This window comes from Salmo salar, unplaced genomic scaffold (genome assembly GCF_905237065.1).
Source record: "Salmo salar unplaced genomic scaffold, Ssal_v3.1, whole genome shotgun sequence".
NCBI lineage: Eukaryota > Metazoa > Chordata > Actinopteri > Salmoniformes > Salmonidae > Salmo > Salmo salar.
This window is the reverse complement of record NW_025548235.1, coordinates 19,462-42,500: the sequence shown is the minus strand read 5'-3', so window position 1 is coordinate 42,500 and position 23,039 is coordinate 19,462. Positions and strand designations below refer to the sequence as shown.

General features: G+C 46.5%; 1 protein-coding gene across 1 annotated transcript in view; it reads right to left on the bottom strand.

The window, feature by feature from the left end:
• Nucleotides 1-20,718, bottom strand: part of LOC123732793 (serine/threonine-protein kinase TBK1) — a 69,982-nt gene extending 49,264 nt beyond the window's left edge. Inside the window, exons 1-4 of the mRNA XM_045712067.1 lie at nucleotides 20,594-20,718; nucleotides 17,327-17,433; nucleotides 5,715-5,855; nucleotides 207-336 (exon numbers count right to left, since the gene is read on the bottom strand). Of these exons, the coding sequence (XP_045568023.1) occupies nucleotides 207-336; nucleotides 5,715-5,855; nucleotides 17,327-17,413 (358 nt within the window). The 5' untranslated portion in view covers nucleotides 17,414-17,433; nucleotides 20,594-20,718. The remainder of the gene's footprint in view (nucleotides 1-206; nucleotides 337-5,714; nucleotides 5,856-17,326; nucleotides 17,434-20,593) is intronic.
• Between the last annotated feature and the right edge of the window lie 2,321 nt (nucleotides 20,719-23,039).

The following is a 23,039-nucleotide window of genomic DNA, read 5'->3' as shown; positions in this document are numbered from 1 at the left end:
GTGTGTGTGTGTGTGTGTGTGTGTGTGTGTGTGTGTGTGTGTGTGTGTGTGTGTGTGTGTGTGTGTGTGTGTGTGTGTGTGTGTGTGTGTGTGTATGTGTGTGTGTGTGTGTGTGTGTGTGTGTGTGTGTGTGTATGTGTGTGTGTGTGTGTGTGTGTTTGTGTATGTATGTGTGTGTGTGTGTGTGTGTGTCCAGTCCTCCTTACCCACGTCCTGCAGCACGATAAGGAACTCATCCTCAGCGAGTCCGTAGGCGTTAGAAGACTCCTCCAGCACCGTGTACAGACTCCCACAGGGACAATACTCCATCACCAGCACTTTGTGCCGCGTGTTGGACTGGGACAGGAAATTACATGTTAGACGCCACTATGGAACAAACATACATGTGTGGTCAAATCAATGGTTTGATGTGGACTAAACCCCAACCCCCCCTCGGATGGTCCCTAACGCTCTGGGGGACCCCACATAGCATACTGTAACATGTTACAATCAGCTAACTTAAAACTGTAAATGTTTCTCTCTGCCCCCGTTACAAAATGTGTAGAACTGTATGAAATTAGCTAGAAAACGGCACATTCTCCTCCCTGCCCCATGGGAAATTGGTAGACTTCATTAGCCTAGGTAGCTAGCTGGCTAACACAGACTTCATTAGCCTAGGTAGCTAGCTGGCTAACAGACCAATTAGCCTAGGTAGCTAGCTGGCTAACAGACTCAATTAGCCTAGGCAGCTAGTTGGCTAACATAGACTTGATTAGCCTAGGTAGCTAGCTGGCTAACAGACTCAATTAGCCTAGGTACGAGCTGGCTCAAGACTTCATTAGTCTAGTAGCTAGCTGGCTAACAGCTCAAGCCTGGTAGCTAGCTGGCTACAACTCAATTAGCCTAGGAGCTAGCTGGCTAACAGACTCAATAGCCTAGGTAGCTAGCTGGCCAGACCACTAGCCTAGGTAGCTAGCTGGCTAACAGACTCAATTAGCCTAAGTAGCTGCTGGCACATGCCTGGTAGCTAGCTGGCTAACATAGACTTCATTAGCCTAGGTAGCTAGCCTGGCTAGCATAGCTGTCTGTCTTAGCTAGCTCCTTTACATCCATTTGATGCAGTAAATACAGTAGTGTTATACTACAGATAGTATATACTGATAGAGATACCTCCTCTAGGTAGTGATAGTATATATACTGATAGAGATACCTCCTCTAGGTAGTGATAGTATATATACTGATAGAGATACCTCCTCTAGGTAGTGATAGTATATACTGATAGAGATACCTCCTCTAGGTAGTGATAGTATATACTGATAGAGATACCTCCTCTAGGTAGTGATAGTATATATACTGATAGAGATACCTCCTCTAGGTAGTGATAATATATACTGATAGAGATACCTCCTCTAGGTAGTGATAGTATATATACTGATAGAGATACCTCCTCTAGGTAGTGATAATATATATACTGATAGAGATACCTCCTCTAGGTAGTGATAATATATACTGATAGAGATACCTCCTCTAGGTAGTGATAATATATATACTGATAGAGATACCTCCTCTAGGTAGTGATAATATATACTGATAGAGATACCTCCTCTAGGTAGTGATAGTATATATACTGATAGAGATACCTCCTCTAGGTAGTGATAATATATATACTGATAGAGATACCTCCTCTAGGTAGTGATAATATATATACTGATAGAGATACCTCCTCTAGGTAGTGATAATATATACTGATAGAGATACCTCCTCTAGGTAGTGATAATATATATACTGATAGAGATACCTCCTCTAGGTAGTGATAATATATATACTGATAGAGATACCTCCTCTAGGTAGTGATAATATATATACTGATAGAGATACCTCCTCTAGGTAGTGATAATATATACTGATAGAGATACCTCCTCTAGGTAGTGATAATATATATACTGATAGAGATACCTCCTCTAGGTAGTGATAATATATACTGATAGAGATACCTCCTCTAGGTAGTGATAATATATATACTGATAGAGATACCTCCTCTAGGTAGTGATAGTATATACTGATAGAGATACCTCCTCTAGGTAGTGATAGTATATATACTGATAGAGATACCTCCTCTAGGTAGTGATAATATATATACTGATAGAGATACCTCCTCTAGGTAGTGATAGTATATACTGATAGAGATACCTCCTCTAGGTAGTGATAATATATACTGATAGAGATACCTCCTCTAGGTAGTGATAATATATATACTGATAGAGATACCTCCTCTAGGTAGTGATAATATATACTGATAGAGATACCTCCTCTAGGTAGTGATAGTATATACTGATAGAGATACCTCCTCTAGGTAGTGATAGTATATATACTGATAGAGATACCTCCTCTAGGTAGTGATAGTATATACTGATAGAGATACCTCCTCTAGGTAGTGATAGTATATATACTGATAGAGATACCTCCTCTAGGTAGTGATAATATATATACTGATAGAGATACCTCCTCTAGGTAGTGATAGTATATACTGATAGAGATACCTCCTCTAGGTAGTGATAATATATACTGATAGAGATACCTCCTCTAGGTAGTGATAGTATATACTGATAGAGATACCTCCTCCAGGTAGTGATAATATATATACTGATAGAGATACCTCCTCTAGGTAGTGATAATATATATACTGATAGAGATACCTCCTCTAGGTAGTGATAATATATACTGATAGAGATACCTCCTCTAGGTAGTGATAGTATATACTGATAGAGATACCTCCTCTAGGTAGTGATAATATATATACTGATAGAGATACCTCCTCTAGGTAGTGATAATATATATACTGATAGAGATACCTCCTCTAGGTAGTGATAGTATATACTGATAGAGATACCTCCTCCAGGTAGTGATAATATATATACTGATAGAGATACCTCCTCTAGGTAGTGATAATATATATACTGATAGAGATACCTCCTCTAGGTAGTGATAGTATATACTGATAGAGATACCTCCTCTAGGTAGTGATAATATATACTGATAGAGATACCTCCTCTAGGTAGTGATAATATATATACTGATAGAGATACCTCCTCTAGGTAGTGATAATATATATACTGATAGAGATACCTCCTCTAGGTAGTGATAGTATATATACTGATAGAGATACCTCCTCTAGGTAGTGATAATATATACTGATAGAGATACCTCCTCCAGGTAGTGATAATATATATACTGATAGAGATACCTCCTCTAGGTAGTGATAATATATATACTGATAGAGATACCTCCTCTAGGTAGTGATAATATATACTGATAGAGATACCTCCTCTAGGTAGTGATAGTATATATACTGATAGAGATACCTCCTCTAGGTAGTGATAGTATATACTGATAGAGATACCTCCTCTAGGTAGTGATAATATATACTGATAGAGATACCTCCTCTAGGTAGTGATAGTATATACTGATAGAGATACCTCCTCTAGGTAGTGATAATATATACTGATAGAGATACCTCCTCTAGGTAGTGATAGTATATACTGATAGAGATACCTCCTCTAGGTAGTGATAATATATACTGATAGAGATACCTCCTCTAGGTAGTGATAATATATATACTGATAGAGATACCTCCTCTAGGTAGTGATAATATATATACTGATAGAGATACCTCCTCTAGGTAGTGATAATATATATACTGATAGAGATACCTCCTCTAGGTAGTGATAATATATACTGATAGAGATACCTCCTCTAGGTAGTGATAGTATATACTGATAGAGATACCTCCTCTAGGTAGTGATAGTATATACTGATAGAGATACCTCCTCTAGGTAGTGATAGTATATACTGATAGAGATACCTCCTCTAGGTAGTGATAGTATATATACTGATAGAGATACCTCCTCTAGGTAGTGATAGTATATATACTGATAGAGATACCTCCTCTAGGTAGTGATAATATATACTGATAGAGATACCTCCTCTAGGTAGTGATAATATATACTGATAGAGATACCTCCTCTAGGTAGTGATAGTATATATACTGATAGAGATACCTCCTCTAGGTAGTGATAATATATATACTGATAGAGATACCTCCTCTAGGTAGTGATAATATATATACTGATAGAGATACCTCCTCTAGGTAGTGATAATATATACTGATAGAGATACCTCCTCTAGGTAGTGATAATATATATACTGATAGAGATACCTCTAGGTAGTGATAATATATACTGATAGAGATACCTCCTCTAGGTAGTGATAATATATACTGATAGAGATACCTCCTCTAGGTAGTGATAGTATATACTGATAGAGATACCTCCTCTAGGTAGTGATAGTATATATACTGATAGAGATACCTCCTCTAGGTAGTGATAATATATACTGATAGAGATACCTCCTCTAGGTAGTGATAGTATATATACTGATAGAGATACCTCCTCTAGGTAGTGATAATATATATACTGATAGAGATACCTCCTCTAGGTAGTGATAATATATACTGATAGAGATACCTCCTCTAGGTAGTGATAATATATATACTGATAGAGATACCTCCTCTAGGTAGTGATAATATATACTGATAGAGATACCTCCTCTAGGTAGTGATAGTATATATACTGATAGAGATACCTCCTCTAGGTAGTGATAATATATATACTGATAGAGATACCTCCTCTAGGTAGTGATAATATATATACTGATAGAGATACCTCCTCTAGGTAGTGATAATATATACTGATAGAGATACCTCCTCTAGGTAGTGATAATATATATACTGATAGAGATACCTCCTCTAGGTAGTGATAATATATATACTGATAGAGATACCTCCTCTAGGTAGTGATAATATATATACTGATAGAGATACCTCCTCTAGGTAGTGATAATATATACTGATAGAGATACCTCCTCTAGGTAGTGATAATATATATACTGATAGAGATACCTCCTCTAGGTAGTGATAATATATACTGATAGAGATACCTCCTCTAGGTAGTGATAATATATATACTGATAGAGATACCTCCTCTAGGTAGTGATAGTATATACTGATAGAGATACCTCCTCTAGGTAGTGATAGTATATATACTGATAGAGATACCTCCTCTAGGTAGTGATAATATATATACTGATAGAGATACCTCCTCTAGGTAGTGATAGTATATACTGATAGAGATACCTCCTCTAGGTAGTGATAATATATACTGATAGAGATACCTCCTCTAGGTAGTGATAATATATATACTGATAGAGATACCTCCTCTAGGTAGTGATAATATATACTGATAGAGATACCTCCTCTAGGTAGTGATAGTATATACTGATAGAGATACCTCCTCTAGGTAGTGATAATATATACTGATAGAGATACCTCCTCTAGGTAGTGATAATATATACTGATAGAGATACCTCCTCTAGGTAGTGATAATATATACTGATAGAGATACCTCCTCTAGGTAGTGATAGTATATACTGATAGAGATACCTCCTCTAGGTAGTGATAGTATATATACTGATAGAGATACCTCCTCTAGGTAGTGATAGTATATATACTGATAGAGATACCTCCTCTAGGTAGTGATAGTATATATACTGATAGAGATACCTCCTCTAGGTAGTGATAGTATATATACTGATAGAGATACCTCCTCTAGGTAGTGATAGTATATACTGATAGAGATACCTCCTCTAGGTAGTGATAATATATATACTGATAGAGATACCTCCTCCTCCACAGCGAACAGCTTGACGATGTTCTTATGGTTGAGTTTCTTCAGGACCTCAAACTCTCTCATCTGGACGTCGAGCGGTCGCAGGAAACTGAGATTGTTGAACACCTTCACCGCATACAGGTCCCCCGTTTTCTGGTGTTAAGAGAACAAAACATTATTAAAACCTTTAATAGCAAACAACTCATTGCCTGCGTCCCAAATGGAATTCTATTTCCATTTGTAGTGCACTGAAGTAGTGAAATATACACTACATGATCAAAAGTATGTGGACACCTGCTCGCCCAACACCTTATTCCAAGATCTTAGGCATTAATATGGAGTTGGTCCCCCCCTCTTTGCTGCTATAACAGCCTCCACTCTTCTGGGAAGGCTTTCCACTAGATGTTGGGACTTGCTTCCATTCAACCACAAGAGCGTTAGTGAGGACGGGCACTGATGTTGGGCGATTAGTCCTGGCTCGCAGTCGGTGTTCCAATACATCCCAAAGGTGTTCGATGGGGTTGAGGTCAGGGCTCTGTGCAGGCCAGTCAAGTTCTTCCACACTGATCTCGACAAACCATTTCTGTACGGACCTCGCTTTGTGCACGGGGGGCCTTGTCATGCTGAAACAGGAAAGGGCCTTCCCCAAACTGTTGCCACAAAGTTGGAAGCACAGAATCGTCTAGAATGTCATTTTATGCTGAAGCGTTAAGATTTCCCTTCACTGGACCTAAGGGGCCCAAAACATTATTCCTCCACCAAACTTTACAGTTGGCACTATGCATTCTGGCAGGTAGCCTTGTACGTCGAAGAACGGGTGTGGCTGAAATAGCAGAATCCACTAATTTGAAGGGGTGTCCTCATCCTGCTGTATATATAGTGGATGAAGGGGTGTCCTCATCCTGCTGTATATATAGTGGATGAAGGGGTGTCCTCATCCTGCTGTATATATAGTGGATGAAGGGGTGTCCTCAGTCTGCTGTATATATAGTGGATGAAGGGGTGTCCTCATACTGCTGTATATATAGTGGATGAAGGGGTGTCCACATACTGCTGTATATATAGTGTATGAAGGGGTGTCCTCATACTGCTGTGTATTTAGTGTATGAAGGGGTGTCCTCATCCTGCTGTATATATAGTGTATGAAGGGGTGTCCTCATACTGCTGTGTATTTAGTGTATGAAGGGGTGTCCTCATCCTGCTGTATATATAGTGGATGAAGGGGTGTCCTCATACTGCTGTATATATAGTGGATGAAGGGGTGTCCTCATACTGCTGTATATATAGTGGATGAAGGGGTGTCCTCATACTGCTGTATATATAGTGGATGAAGGGGTGTCCTCATACTGCTGTATATATAGTGGATGAAGGGGTGTCCTCATACTGCTGTATATATAGTGGATGAAGGGGTGTCCACATACTGCTGTATATATAGTGGATGAAGGGGTGTCCACATCCTGCTGTATATATAGTGGATGAAGGGGTGTCCTCATCCTGCTGTATATATAGTGGATGAAGGGGTGTCCTCATACTGCTGTATATATAGTGGATGAAGGGGTGTCCACATCCTGCTGTATATATAGTGGATGAAGGGGTGTCCACATCCTGCTGTATATATAGTGGATGAAGGGGTGTCCTCATACTGCTGTATATATAGTGGATGAAGGGGTGTCCTCATACTGCTGTATATATAGTGGATGAAGGGGTGTCCTCATACTGCTGTATATATAGTGGATGAAGGGGTGTCCACATCCTGCTGTATATATAGTGGATGAAGGGGTGTCCACATCCTGCTGTATATATAGTGGATGAAGGGGTGTCCTCATACTGCTGTATATATAGTGGATGAAGGGGTGTCCTCATACTGCTGTATATATAGTGGATGAAGGGGTGTCCTCATACTGCTGTATATATAGTGGATGAAGGGAATAGGTTGCCATCTAGGACACAGCCCTAGAGAGACCGTTCATCAGGGACACAGCCCTAGAGAGACAGTTCATCAGGGACACAGCCCTAGAGAGACAGTTCATCAGGGACACAGCCCTAGAGAGACAGTTCATCAGGGACACAGCCCTAGAGAGACAGTTCACCAGGGACACAGCCCTAGAGAGACAGTTCATCAGGGACACAGCCCTAGAGAGACAGTTCACCAGGGACACAGCCCTAGAGAGACAGTTCGCCAGGGACACAGCCCTAGAGAGACAGTTCATCTGGGACACAGCCCTAGAGAGACAGTTCACCAGGGACACAGCCCTAGAGAGACAGTTCGCCAGGGACACAGCCCTAGAGAGACAGTTCGCCAGGGACACAGCCCTAGAGAGACAGTTCATCAGGGACACAGCCCTAGAGAGACAGTTCGCCAGGGACACAGCCCTAGAGAGACAGTTCATCAGGGACACAGCCCTAGAGAGACAGTTCATCAGGGACACAGCCCTAGAGAGACAGTTCATCAGGGACACAGCCCTAGAGAGACAGTTCATCAGGGACACAGCCCTAGAGAGACAGTTCGCCAGGGACACAGCCCTAGAGAGACAGTTCACCAGGGACACAGCCCTAGAGAGACAGTTCACCAGGGACACAGCCCTAGAGAGACAGTTCACCAGGGACACAGCCCTAGAGAGACAGTTCACCAGGGACACAGCCCTAGAGAGACAGTTCGCCAGGGACACAGCCCTAGAGAGACAGTTCACCCGGGACACAGCCCTAGAGAGACAGTTCACCAGGGACACAGCCCTAGAGAGACAGTTCACCAGGGACACAGCCCTAGAGAGACAGTTCGCCAGGGACACAGCCCTAGAGAGACAGTTCACCCGGGACACAGCCCTAGAGAGACAGTTCGCCAGGGACACAGCCCTAGAGAGACAGTTCATCAGGGACACAGCCCTAGAGAGACAGTTCATCAGGGACACAGCCCTAGAGAGACAGTTCACCAGGGACACAGCCCTAGAGAGACAGTTCGCCAGGGACACAGCCCTAGAGAGACAGTTCATCAGGGACACAGCCCTAGAGAGACAGTTCACCAGGGACACAGCCCTAGAGAGACAGTTCACCAGGGACACAGCCCTAGAGAGACAGTTCACCAGGGACACAGCCCTAGAGAGACAGTTCATCAGGGACACAGCCCTAGAGAGACAGTTCATCAGGGACACAGCCCTAGAGAGACAGTTCCCCAGGGACACAGCCCTAGAGAGACAGTTCATCAGGGACACAGCCCTAGAGAGACAGTTCATCAGGGACACAGCCCTAGAGAGACAGTTCATCAGGGACACAGCCCTAGAGAGACAGTTCACCAGGGACACAGCCCTAGAGAGACAGTTCACCAGGGACACAGCCCTAGAGAGACAGTTCACCAGGGACACAGCCCTAGAGAGACAGTTCACCAGGGATACAGCCCTAGAGAGACAGTTCATCTGGGACACAGCCCTAGAGAGACAGTTCACCAGGGACACAGCCCTAGAGAGACAGTTCACCAGGGACACAGCCCTAGAGAGACAGTTCGCCAGGGACACAGCCCTAGAGAGACAGTTCATCAGGGACACAGCCCTAGAGAGACAGTTCATCAGGGACACAGCCCTAGAGAGACAGTTCGCCAGGGACACAGCCCTAGAGAGACAGTTCGCCAGGGACACAGCCCTAGAGAGACAGTTCACCAGGGACACAGCCCTAGAGAGACAGTTCACCAGGGACACAGCCCTAGAGAGACAGTTCACCAGGGACACAGCCCTAGAGAGACAGTTCACCAGGGACACAGCCCTAGAGAGACAGTTCACCTGGGACACAGCCCTAGAGAGACAGTTCACCAGGGACACAGCCCTAGAGAGACAGTTCACCAGGGACACAGCCCTAGAGAGACAGTTCGCTAGGGACACAGCCATAGAGAGACAGTTCACCAGGGACACAGCCCTAGAGAGACAGTTCACCAGGGACACAGCCCTAGAGAGACAGTTCATCAGGGACACAGCCCTAGAGAGACAGTTCGCCAGGGACACAGCCCTAGAGAGACAGTTCACCAGGGACACAGCCCTAGAGAGACAGTTCACCAGGGACACAGCCCTAGAGAGACAGTTCACCAGCGACACAGCCCTAGAGAGACAGTTCACCAGGGACACAGCCCTAGAGAGACAGTTCGCCAGGGACACAGCCCTAGAGAGACAGTTCACCTGGGACACAGCCCTAGAGAGACAGTTCGCCAGGGACACAGCCCTAGAGAGACAGTTCGCTAGGGACACAGCCCTAGAGAGACAGTTCAACAGGGACACAGCCCTAGAGAGACAGTTCACCAGGGACACAGCCCTAGAGAGACAGTTCGCCAGGGACACAGCCCTAGAGAGACAGTTCATCAGGGACACAGCCCTAGAGAGACAGTTCATCAGGGACACAGCCCTAGAGAGACAGTTCGCCAGGGACACAGCCCTAGAGAGACAGTTCACCAGGGACACAGCCCTAGAGAGACAGTTCGCCAGGGACACAGCCCTAGAGAGACAGTTCATCTGGGACACAGCCCTAGAGAGACAGTTCACCAGGGACACAGCCCTAGAGAGACAGTTCACCAGGGACACAGCCCTAGAGAGACAGTTCACCAGGGACACAGCCCTAGAGAGACAGTTCACCAGGGACACAGCCCTAGAGAGACAGTTCATCAGGGACACAGCCCTAGAGAGACAGTTCACCAGGGACACAGCCCTAGAGAGACAGTTCGCCAGGGACACAGCCCTAGAGAGACAGTTCATCTGGGACACAGCCCTAGAGAGACAGTTCACCAGGGACACAGCCCTAGAGAGACAGTTCACCAGGGACACAGCCCTAGAGAGACAGTTCGCCAGGGACACAGCCCTAGAGAGACAGTTCATCAGGGACACAGCCCTAGAGAGACAGTTCATCAGGGACACAGCCCTAGAGAGACAGTTCATCAGGGACACAGCCCTAGAGAGACAGTTCATCAGGGACACAGCCCTAGAGAGACAGTTCACCAGGGACACAGCCCTAGAGAGACAGTTCATCAGGGACACAGCCCTAGAGAGACCGTTCACCAGGGACACAGCCCTAGAGAGACAGTTCACCAGGGACACAGCCCTAGAGAGACAGTTCGCCAGGGACACAGCCCTAGAGAGACAGTTCATCTGGGACACAGCCCTAGAGAGACAGTTCGCCAGGGACACAGCCCTAGAGAGACAGTTCGCCAGGGACACAGCCCTAGAGAGACAGTTCGCCAGGGACACAGCCCTAGAGAGACAGTTCGCCAGGGACACAGCCCTAGAGAGACAGTTCATCAGGGACACAGCCCTAGAGAGACAGTTCATCAGGGACACAGCCCTAGAGAGACAGTTCGCCAGGGACACAGCCCTAGAGAGACAGTTCATCAGGGACACAGCCCTAGAGAGACAGTTCGCCAGGGACACAGCCCTAGAGAGACAGTTCACCAGGGACACAGCCCTAGAGAGACAGTTCGCCAGGGACACAGCCCTAGAGAGACAGTTCACCAGGGACACAGCCCTAGAGAGACAGTTCGCCAGGGACACAGCCCTAGAGAGACAGTTCACCTGGGACACAGCCCTAGAGAGACAGTTCACCAGGGACACAGCCCTAGAGAGACAGTTCACCAGGGACACAGCCCTAGAGAGACAGTTCGCCAGGGACACAGCCCTAGAGAGACAGTTCACCAGGGACACAGCCCTAGAGAGACAGTTCGCCAGGGACACAGCCCTAGAGAGACAGTTCATCAGGGACACAGCCCTAGAGAGACAGTTCATCAGGGACACAGCCCTAGAGAGACAGTTCATCAGGGACACAGCCCTAGAGAGACAGTTCGCCAGGGACACAGCCCTAGAGAGACAGTTCACCAGGGACACAGCCCTAGAGAGACAGTTCACCAGGGACACAGCCCTAGAGAGACAGTTCACCAGGGACACAGCCCTAGAGAGACAGTTCGCCAGGGACACAGCCCTAGAGAGACAGTTCACCCGGGACACAGCCCTAGAGAGACAGTTCACTAGGGACACAGCCCTAGAGAGACAGTTCGCTAGGGACACAGCCCTAGAGAGACAGTTCATCAGGGACACAGCCCTAGAGAGACAGTTCACCAGGGACACAGCCCTAGAGAGACAGTTCGCCAGGGACACAGCCCTAGAGAGACAGTTCATCAGGGACACAGCCCTAGAGAGACAGTTCGCCAGGGACACAGCCCTAGAGAGACAGTTCACCAGGGACACAGCCCTAGAGAGACAGTTCATCAGGGACACAGCCCTAGAGAGACAGTTCATCAGGGACACAGCCCTAGAGAGACAGTTCCCCAGGGACACAGCCCTAGAGAGACAGTTCGCCAGGGACACAGCCCTAGAGAGACAGTTCATCAGGGACACAGCCCTAGAGAGACAGTTCATCAGGGACACAGCCCTAGAGAGACAGTTCACCAGGGACACAGCCCTAGAGAGACAGTTCACCAGGGACACAGCCCTAGAGAGACAGTTCACCAGGGACACAGCCCTAGAGAGACAGTTCACCAGGGACACAGCCCTAGAGAGACAGTTCATCTGGGACACAGCACTAGAGAGACAGTTCACCAGGGACACAGCCCTAGAGAGACAGTTCACCAGGGACACAGCCCTAGAGAGACAGTTCGCCAGGGACACAGCCCTAGAGAGACAGTTCATCAGGGACACAGCCCTAGAGAGACAGTTCATCAGGGACACAGCCCTAGAGAGACAGTTCGCCAGGGACACAGCCCTAGAGAGACAGTTCGCCAGGGACACAGCCCTAGAGAGACAGTTCACCAGGGACACAGCCCTAGAGAGACAGTTCGCCAGGGACACAGCCCTAGAGAGACAGTTCATCAGGGACACAGCCCTAGAGAGACAGTTCATCAGGGACACAGCCCTAGAGAGACAGTTCATCAGGGACACAGCCCTAGAGAGACAGTTCGCCAGGGACACAGCCCTAGAGAGACAGTTCACCAGGGACACAGCCCTAGAGAGACAGTTCACCAGGGACACAGCCCTAGAGAGACAGTTCACCAGGGACACAGCCCTAGAGAGACAGTTCGCCAGGGACACAGCCCTAGAGAGACAGTTCACCCGGGACACAGCCCTAGAGAGACAGTTCACTAGGGACACAGCCCTAGAGAGACAGTTCGCTAGGGACACAGCCCTAGAGAGACAGTTCATCAGGGACACAGCCCTAGAGAGACAGTTCACCAGGGACACAGCCCTAGAGAGACAGTTCGCCAGGGACACAGCCCTAGAGAGACAGTTCATCAGGGACACAGCCCTAGAGAGACAGTTCGCCAGGGACACAGCCCTAGAGAGACAGTTCACCAGGGACACAGCCCTAGAGAGACAGTTCATCAGGGACACAGCCCTAGAGAGACAGTTCATCAGGGACACAGCCCTAGAGAGACAGTTCCCCAGGGACACAGCCCTAGAGAGACAGTTCGCCAGGGACACAGCCCTAGAGAGACAGTTCATCAGGGACACAGCCCTAGAGAGACAGTTCATCAGGGACACAGCCCTAGAGAGACAGTTCACCAGGGACACAGCCCTAGAGAGACAGTTCACCAGGGACACAGCCCTAGAGAGACAGTTCACCAGGGACACAGCCCTAGAGAGACAGTTCACCAGGGACACAGCCCTAGAGAGACAGTTCACCAGGGACACAGCCCTAGAGAGACAGTTCACCAGGGACACAGCCCTAGAGAGACAGTTCATCTGGGACACAGCACTAGAGAGACAGTTCACCAGGGACACAGCCCTAGAGAGACAGTTCACCAGGGACACAGCCCTAGAGAGACAGTTCGCCAGGGACACAACCCTAGAGAGACAGTTCATCAGGGACACAGCCCTAGAGAGACAGTTCATCAGGGACACAGCCCTAGAGAGACAGTTCGCCAGGGACACAGCCCTAGAGAGACAGTTCGCCAGGGACACAGCCCTAGAGAGACAGTTCACCAGGGACACAGCCCTAGAGAGACAGTTCACCAGGGACACAGCCCTAGAGAGACAGTTCACCAGGGACACAGCCCTAGAGAGACAGTTCACCAGGGACACAGCCCTAGAGAGACAGTTCATCTGGGACACAGCCCTAGAGAGACAGTTCACCAGGGACACAGCCCTAGAGAGACAGTTCACCAGGGACACAGCCCTAGAGAGACAGTTCACCAGCGACACAGCCCTAGAGAGACAGTTCACCAGGGACACAGCCCTAGAGAGACAGTTCACCTGGGACACAGCCCTAGAGAGACAGTTCACCTGGGACACAGCCCTAGAGAGACAGTTCACCAGGGACACAGCCCTAGAGAGACAGTTCGCTAGAGAGACAGTTCATCAGGGACACAGCCCTAGAGAGACAGTTCACCAGGGACACAGCCCTAGAGAGACAGTTCGCCAGGGACACAGCCCTAGAGAGACAGTTCATCAGGGACACAGCCCTAGAGAGACAGTTCATCAGGGACACAGCCCTAGAGAGACAGTTCGCCAGGGACACAGCCCTAGAGAGACAGTTCACCAGGGACACAGCCCTAGAGAGACAGTTCGCCAGGGACACAGCTCTAGAGAGACAGTTCATCTGGGACACAGCCCTAGAGAGACAGTTCACCAGGGACACAGCCCTAGAGAGACAGTTCACCAGGGACACAGCCCTAGAGAGACAGTTCATCAGGGACACAGCCCTAGAGAGACAGTTCGCCAGGGACACAGCCCTAGAGAGACAGTTCACCAGGGACACAGCCCTAGAGAGACAGTTCGCCAGGGACACAGCCCTAGAGAGACAGTTCATCTGGGACACAGCCCTAGAGAGACAGTTCACCAGGGACACAGCCCTAGAGAGACAGTTCACCAGGGACACAGCCCTAGAGAGACAGTTCGCCAGGGACACAGCCCTAGAGAGACAGTTCGCCAGGGACACAGCCCTAGAGAGACAGTTCATCAGGGACACAGCCCTAGAGAGACAGTTCATCAGGGACACAGCCCTAGAGAGACAGTTCATCAGGGACACAGCCCTAGAGAGACAGTTCACCAGGGACACAGCCCTAGAGAGACAGTTCATCAGGGACACAGCCCTAGAGAGACCGTTCACCAGGGACACAGCCCTAGAGAGACAGTTCACCAGGGACACAGCCCTAGAGAGACAGTTCGCCAGGGACACAGCCCTAGAGAGACAGTTCATCTGGGACACAGCCCTAGAGAGACAGTTCGCCAGGGACACAGCCCTAGAGAGACAGTTCATCAGGGACACAGCCCTAGAGAGACAGTTCACCAGGGACACAGCCCTAGAGAGACAGTTCGCCAGGGACACAGCCCTAGAGAGACAGTTCATCAGGGACACAGCCCTAGAGAGACAGTTCATCAGGGACACAGCCCTAGAGAGACAGTTCATCAGGGACACAGCCCTAGAGAGACAGTTCGCCAGGGACACAGCCCTAGAGAGACAGTTCACCAGGGACACAGCCCTAGAGAGACAGTTCACCAGGGACACAGCCCTAGAGAGACAGTTCACCAGGGACACAGCCCTAGAGAGACAGTTCACCAGGGACACAGCCCTAGAGAGACAGTTCGCCAGGGACACAGCCCTAGAGAGACAGTTCACCTGGGACACAGCCCTAGAGAGACAGTTCACCAGGGACACAGCCCTAGAGAGACAGTTCGCTAGGGACACAGCCCTAGAGAGACAGTTCATCAGGGACACAGCCCTAGAGAGACAGTTCACCAGGGACACAGCCCTAGAGAGACAGTTCGCCAGGGACACAGCCCTAGAGAGACAGTTCATCAGGGACACAGCCCTAGAGAGACAGTTCATCAGGGACACAGCCCTAGAGAGACAGTTCATCAGGGACACAGCCCTAGAGAGACAGTTCATCAGGGACACAGCCCTAGAGAGACAGTTCATCAGGGACACAGCCCTAGAGAGACAGTTCGCCAGGGACACAGCCCTAGAGAGACAGTTCACCAGGGACACAGCCCTAGAGAGACAGTTCACCAGGGACACAGCCCTAGAGAGACAGTTCACCAGGGACACAGCCCTAGAGAGACAGTTCACCAGGGACACAGCCCTAGAGAGACAGTTCGCCAGGGACACAGCCCTAGAGAGACAGTTCACCTGGGACACAGCCCTAGAGAGACAGTTCACCAGGGACACAGCCCTAGAGAGACAGTTCGCTAGGGACACAGCCCTAGAGAGACAGTTCATCAGGGACACAGCCCTAGAGAGACAGTTCACCAGGGACACAGCCCTAGAGAGACAGTTCGCCAGGGACACAGCCCTAGAGAGACAGTTCATCAGGGACACAGCCCTAGAGAGACAGTTCATCAGGGACACAGCCCTAGAGAGACAGTTCGCCAGGGACACAGCCCTAGAGAGACAGTTCACCAGGGACACAGCCCTAGAGAGACAGTTCGCCAGGGACACAGCCCTAGAGAGACAGTTCATCTGGGACACAGCCCTAGAGAGACAGTTCACCAGGGACACAGCCCTAGAGAGACAGTTCACCAGGGACACAGCCCTAGAGAGACAGTTCATCAGGGACACAGCCCTAGAGAGACAGTTCGCCAGGGACACAGCCCTAGAGAGACAGTTCATCAGGGACACAGCCCTAGAGAGACAGTTCACCAGGGACACAGCCCTAGAGAGACAGTTCATCAGGGACACAGCCCTAGAGAGACCGTTCACCAGGGACACAGCCCTAGAGAGACAGTTCGCCAGGGACACAGCCCTAGAGAGACAGTTCATCAGGGACACAGCCCCTGTGGAGACAGAAGGGTTAGCGCGCTAGCTTAGACTGATATGGCTGAGCAGACAACCTGTGTGCCACGGTAGATGTTAGCTGGTTAGCTCTGTACCTTGTGTCTGCCACGGTAAACGTTAGCATGTTAGCCCTGTACCTTGTGTCTGCCACGGTAAACGTTAGCGTGTTAGCCCTGTACCTTGTGTCTGCCACGGTAAACGTTAGCGTGTTAGCCCTGTACCTTGTGTCTGCCACGGTAAACGTTAGCGTGTTAGCCCTGTACCTTGTGTCTGCCACGGTAAACGTTAGCGTGTTAGCTCTGTACCTTGTGTCTGCCACGGTAAACGTTAGCGTGTTAGCCCTGTACCTTGTGTCTGCCACGGTAAACGTTAGCGTGTTAGCTCTGTACCTTGTGTCTGCCGCGGTAAACGTTAGCGTGTTAGCCCTGTACCTTGTGTCTGCCACGGTAAACGTTAGCGTGTTAGCTCTGTACCTTGTGCCTGCCACGGTAAACGTTAGCGTGTTAGCCCTGTACCTTGTGTCTGCCACGGTAAACGTTAGCGTGTTAGCCCTGTACCTTGTGCCTGCCACGGTAAACGTTAGCGTGTTAGCCCTGTACCTTGTGTCTGCCACGGTAAACGTTAGCGTGTTAGCCCTGTACCTTGTGTCTGCCACGGTAAACGTTAGCGTGTTAGCCCTGTACCTTGTGTCTGCCACGGTAAACGTTAGCGTGTTAGCCCTGTACCTTGTGTCTGCCACGGTAAACGTTAGCGTGTTAGCCCTGTACCTTGTGTCTGCCACGGTAAACGTTAGCGTGTTAGCCCTGTACCTTGTGTCTGCCACGGTAAACGTTAGCGTGTTAGCCCTGTACCTTGTGTCTGCCACGGTAAACGTTAGCGTGTTAGCCCTGTACCTTGTGTCTGCCACGGTAAACGTTAGCTGTAGCTCCCTGGCCCAGCAGGTCTGAGATGAGCCACAGGTAGTTGGCTGTGCTCTGCATGATGCCGGCTTCAGGTTCACCTGTCGTGGAGAACAACAACCAGCACATTCAGACAACTAGCTCTGGTCCAGGGTGTTAGTGAGGCTTCTTCCTAAAAGGCTCAACGTTAGCAAGCTGCACTAACGCCAAGGACCAGAGCTAACTGTGGTCAGGGTCACTCGTACAGTAGATAAAGAGAGCAACATTAGGTTATAGCAACACCTTAAACAGTAAACGTCAAATTATTATCACGATTGTTGTAGCTATGGTCATAATAACACGAATTTTGTGTACTTCGAATACCAAGGATTTCTGGGAAATATTGAACAGATATTTCACTAGCTAGGTTTCCAATCCAAAATGGAGGCAGATTTTCACGTGTATATTCTGAAATCCGCATAAAGAAAATATTTGCATTTTCCCACCAGTGGTGTGATGATGTAGTACACACCAAACTGACTTGTTGTTAAATAAATCAGTGTGTGATGATGTAGTACACGCCAAACTGACTTGTTGTTGATAAATAAATCAGTGTGTGTGATGATGTAGTACACACCAAACTGACTTGTTGATAAATAAATCAGTGTGTGATGATGTAGTACACGCCAAACTGACTTGTTGTTGATAAATAAATCAGTGGTGTGATGATGTAGTACACACCAAACTGACTTGTTGTTGATAAATAAATCAGTGGTGTGATGATGTAGTACACACCAAACTGACTTGTTGTTGATAAATAAATCAGTGGTGTGATGATGTAGTACACACCAAACTGACTTGTTGTTGATAAATAAATCAGTGTGTGATGATGTAGTACACACCAAACTGACTTGTTGTTGATAAATAAATCAGTGGTGTGATGATGTAGTACACACCAAACTGACTTGTTGTTGATAAATAAATCAGTGTGTGTGATGATGTAGTACACACCAAACTGACTTGTTGTTGATAAATAAATCAGTGTGTGTGATGATGTAGTACACACCAAACTGACTTGTTGTTGATAAATAAATCAGTGGTGTGATGATGTAGTACACACCAAACTGACTTGTTGTTGATAAATAAATCAGTGTGTGATGATGTAGTACACACCAAACTGACTTGTTGTTGATAAATAAATCAGTGTGTGTGATGATGTAGTACACACCAAACTGACTTGTTGATAAATAAATCAGTGTGTGTGATGATGTAGTACACACCAAACTGACTTGTTGCTGATAAATAAATCAGTGTGTGTGATGATGTAGTACACACCAAACTGACTTGTTGTTGATAAATAAATCAGTGTGTGATGATGTAGTACACACCAAACACACTTATTCACCTGAAGTTTTCATGTACAGAATAAAAATCGACCGTTCAATATGTTTCACTACTGATTGTTTTATTTCTATTCAATGTAAAATAAAACATTGAATTTAGGAGAATCTCGTATAGAACGGGTTAAAGTTATGTTTTGTAACCCCGGGGGGTGTTAAACAGTAATTAACAGCTACTTCTCAGAAAGTATTACTGTCAACAGGAGAAAAACAAGTTTGTCCACTATCAGCATATCTATTTATTATAGCCATCAAAATGTTAGCTGTTAAAATTAGATTCAACAATACTATCAGGGGATTAGAAATCCAGGGCTTAAAAACAAAAAGGTGATGATTCATGTTTTCTTTTAAATCCACAATGTGAATCCCTCCACGGCCTCATAGAGGCTCTAGATACTTTTACTAACCTCTCTGGATTACAACCAAATTATTTTTTATTTAACCTTTATTTAACTAGGCAAATCAGTTAAGAACAAATTCTTATTTACAATGACGGCCTACACCGGCCAAACCCTAAACCCCGATGACGCTGGGACAATTGTGCGCCGCCCTATATGGGACTCGCAATCACGGCCGGTTGTGATACAGCCTGGTATCGAACCAGGGTCTGTAGTGACGCCTCTAGCAGACCCCTGTGCCTAGTCTGGTTTTGGCACATGCGTTATCTAGCCAACAGTGCGGGTACACTGTCTACACGATGAGATTATTATGGATAAGAGTGAGAATATTTGGATTTGTCAAACGGCATCAAGACTTCCACCAACCACCCTGTGAAGTTCATCATAGAATTGATTTCACCTGTAGCCTGATAAACTGCATGGTTTCCCGAGTCGTAGTGGGAGACACCATATCATCCCATGACTCCAAATTGGTTAGAAATATTTGCGCATAAAAAAGAGGTTTCCACCGCCATTTCACGCATAATTAACATTTACCTAACTACATAATAAGATTCCACCATGATGAAGAAACAAAATTATCTATCAGCGTTTATAAAATTGTACCAAAACTTCCTGTTTCCATCACAGCTGTCGTGCTAAAAAAAAATAAAAAAATAACGACTTTTACTGGCATTAAAAACTGTCGATGCGGTTAGTAAAGGGAAATCCACTTCCTGACTCAGCAGTGTCACAGATAATATATCACTGATCCACTGAGAAGTTAACGAAAATAAATAAAAAAACCTACAGAAATAAATGTAGACTAGAGCGATAATCCATAATACTGGAGCTGGATGTCAAACCGTCTCTAAATGTACTGATGACTTTATTACACCGTGACGCCTTGGCACACCGCTGGGAAATTCCCCCTCCGGTCCAATGCGTTCACAATTATCACAAATATATAAAGACAATGTCCTAGCTACATGTAAAAGTCAAACTGACGTTATATAGTATTGGTGCGAAATGTCATTTGACTATTACAAAATGCTGTAGTACTGGCTAACGTTAATAGATAGCTAGCTAGTTAGCCTTTTTGTGTTTAGCTAGCTAGCTAAAGTTCTGTGATCTAACTACGCATCAGGCTATTCACCCAATGCGACGGCTTGTGTTACCTTTTATTCATGTATTTTTTTTAACTAGCTAACTAAATAAACCAAATAACGTTGAAAGAGGAGAAAAATGTATTTTAGATAGCCACGAAATATAACGTTTAACTAGCTAGCTAGCCAGTCTGTCTTCCTGATTCACAGTGACTAACAACAAAGATGACATTTCCCAAACCTCCCTAAAAAAACGACAACGTACGACAGGGAGGTCGACAAAATAAATGACACGTTTACGGTTAAATATAACTGTATATATATATATATTTTTTTTTTTTAAAACATTTTGTCAGGTAAAAATCACAAGTATAATTGAAGTTGTGTTTATTTCCTTACCTTCAGAAAAAAATACCCAAAATCCTTTCGCTTCTGGATCACGTGGTGGGAATGACTCAATCAGAAAGCAGTATGAAAAAGGGGGTGTGGTTCATCTTTACCGTAATTCCTGGAAAAGGCGGGAGATTAAAATATGAGAGGTCTGGAAAGCAACCTACTTTAGTTTTCAGGCGCAATACATTTTTTATTTTATTTAACCAGGCAAGTCAGTTAAGAACAAATTCTTATTTTCAAATGACGGCCTCCCGGGGAACAGTAGGGTTAAACGCCTTGTTCAGGGGGCAGAACGACAGATTTTTACCTTGTCAGCTCAGGGATTCGATCCAGCAACCTTTCGGTTACTAGTCCAACGCTCAAAGGAACGTTACATCGGGCCAGTTATCTTTTCATAGAGCCTTGGATAGGGAAAATTAAAGTACCAACACAGTTGGCACAGTTAGGCTGTCTGTGTTCATGTTGAATTATCAGCTGTTTACCTGAGATGATCAGATGTTCACCTGAGACGATCAGATGTTCACCTGAGATGATCAGATGTTCACCTGAGACGATCAGATGTTCACCTGAGACGATCAGATGTTCACCTGAGATTACTATTAGAGAAACCCAGTAACATCTCCTCTGAAGTAGGATCCATTTGGATCAGTGGGTAATCCTCTGGGATTGAACCCTAAATTAGAGTGGGTGGGTTTAACCCTAAATTAAAGTGGGTGGGTGGGTTGAACCCTAAATTAGAGAGGGTGGGTTTAACCCTAAATTAGAGTGGGTGGGTTGAACCCTAAATTAGAGTGGGTGGGATGAACCCTAAATTAGAGTGGGTGGGTGGGTTAACCCTAAATTAGAGTGGGTGGGTTTAACCCTAAATTAGAGTGGGTGGGTTTAACCCTAAATTAGAGTGGGTGGGATGAACCCTAAATTAGAGTGGGTGGGTGGGTTTAACCCTAAATTAGAGCGGGTGGGTGGGTTTAACACTAAATTAGAGTGGGTGGGTTGAACCCTAAATTAGAGTGGGTGGGTTTAACCCTAAATTAGAGTGGGTGGGTTGAACCCTAAATTAGAGTGGGTGGGTTGAACCCTAAATTAGAGTGGGTGGGTTTAACCCTAAATTAGAGTGGGTGGGTGGGTTGAACCCTAAATTAGAGTGGGTGGGTGGGTTGAACCCTAAATTAGAGTGGGTGGGTTGAACCCTAAATTAGAGTGGGTGGGTGGGTTGAACCCTAAATTAGAGCGGGTGGGTTTAACCCTAAATTAGAGTGGGTGGGTGGGTTGAACCCTAAATTAGAGTGGGTGGGTGGGTTGAACCCTAAATTAGAGTGGGTGGGTGGGTTGAACCCTAAATTAGAGTGGGTGGGTTTAACCCTAAATTAGAGTGGGTGGGTGTGTTGAACCCTAAATTAGAGTGGGTGGGTGGGTTGAACCCTAAATTAGAGTGGGTGGGTGGGTTTAACCCTAAATTAGAATGGGTCTGGAGCCATTCCATAGTGGGACTGCACATTTGACAGTTATGACTGTAAATGCTTCAGCAATAACACAATACACTGTCTTTACCTTTCATTCAGTGTGGGGGAGTGGAGAGAGAGGGAGAGAGAGACAGAGAGAGAGACACAGAGAGAGAGACACAGAGAGAGAAAGACAGAGAGACACAGAGAGAGAGAGAGAAAGACAGAGAGAGACACAGAGAGAGAGACACACAGAGAGACACAGAGAGAGAGAGACACAGAGAGAGAGAGACACAGAGAGAGAGAGACACAGAGAGAGAGAGAGAGACACGGAGAGAAAGACAGAGAGAGAGAGAGACACACACAGAGACACACAGAGAGACAGAATGGCCAAAGATTAGAGGGAATGGCTGAGAGTGAGAATGGACAGAACAAAGTGTGAATGGACAACGTTCAAGATGAAAGTTCATTCCTTTTATTTAAAAAAATTATAATAATAATAATCAACATTTGATTTTTGTTACAACAGCTTGTAGTAGTATTGAATGGGCCGCACACATCCATTACATCCTCGTTAACATGGAAAGCAGATCAACGTAGAAAAGGTAGAGCTGAGTGGAAATGAAAATAATCATTCTGACTAACCAAATGTTGGTTGAGCTGTATATATTATCCTTGCAAAGCATCATGGTATTAAAATGGCTGAACTGAGAAAATGTTCAAACTGCCAATAAACCTCTTGCTGTATTTCCCATCTTTATGTCAGAGCATCAGAAACATTTAGGATTTCTTTACTCCTGGGGCCAAGTCCCAAATGGCACCCTATTACCCTATATCCTGCACTTCTTTAGGGCCCCGGATCAAATGTAGTGGTCTATATAGGGAATAGGGTGCCATAGGGCCCTGGTCAAATGTAGTGCTCTATATAGGGAATAGGGTGCCATAGGGCCCTGGTCAAATGTAGTGCACTATATAGGGAATAGGGTGCCATAGGGCCCTGGTCAAATGTA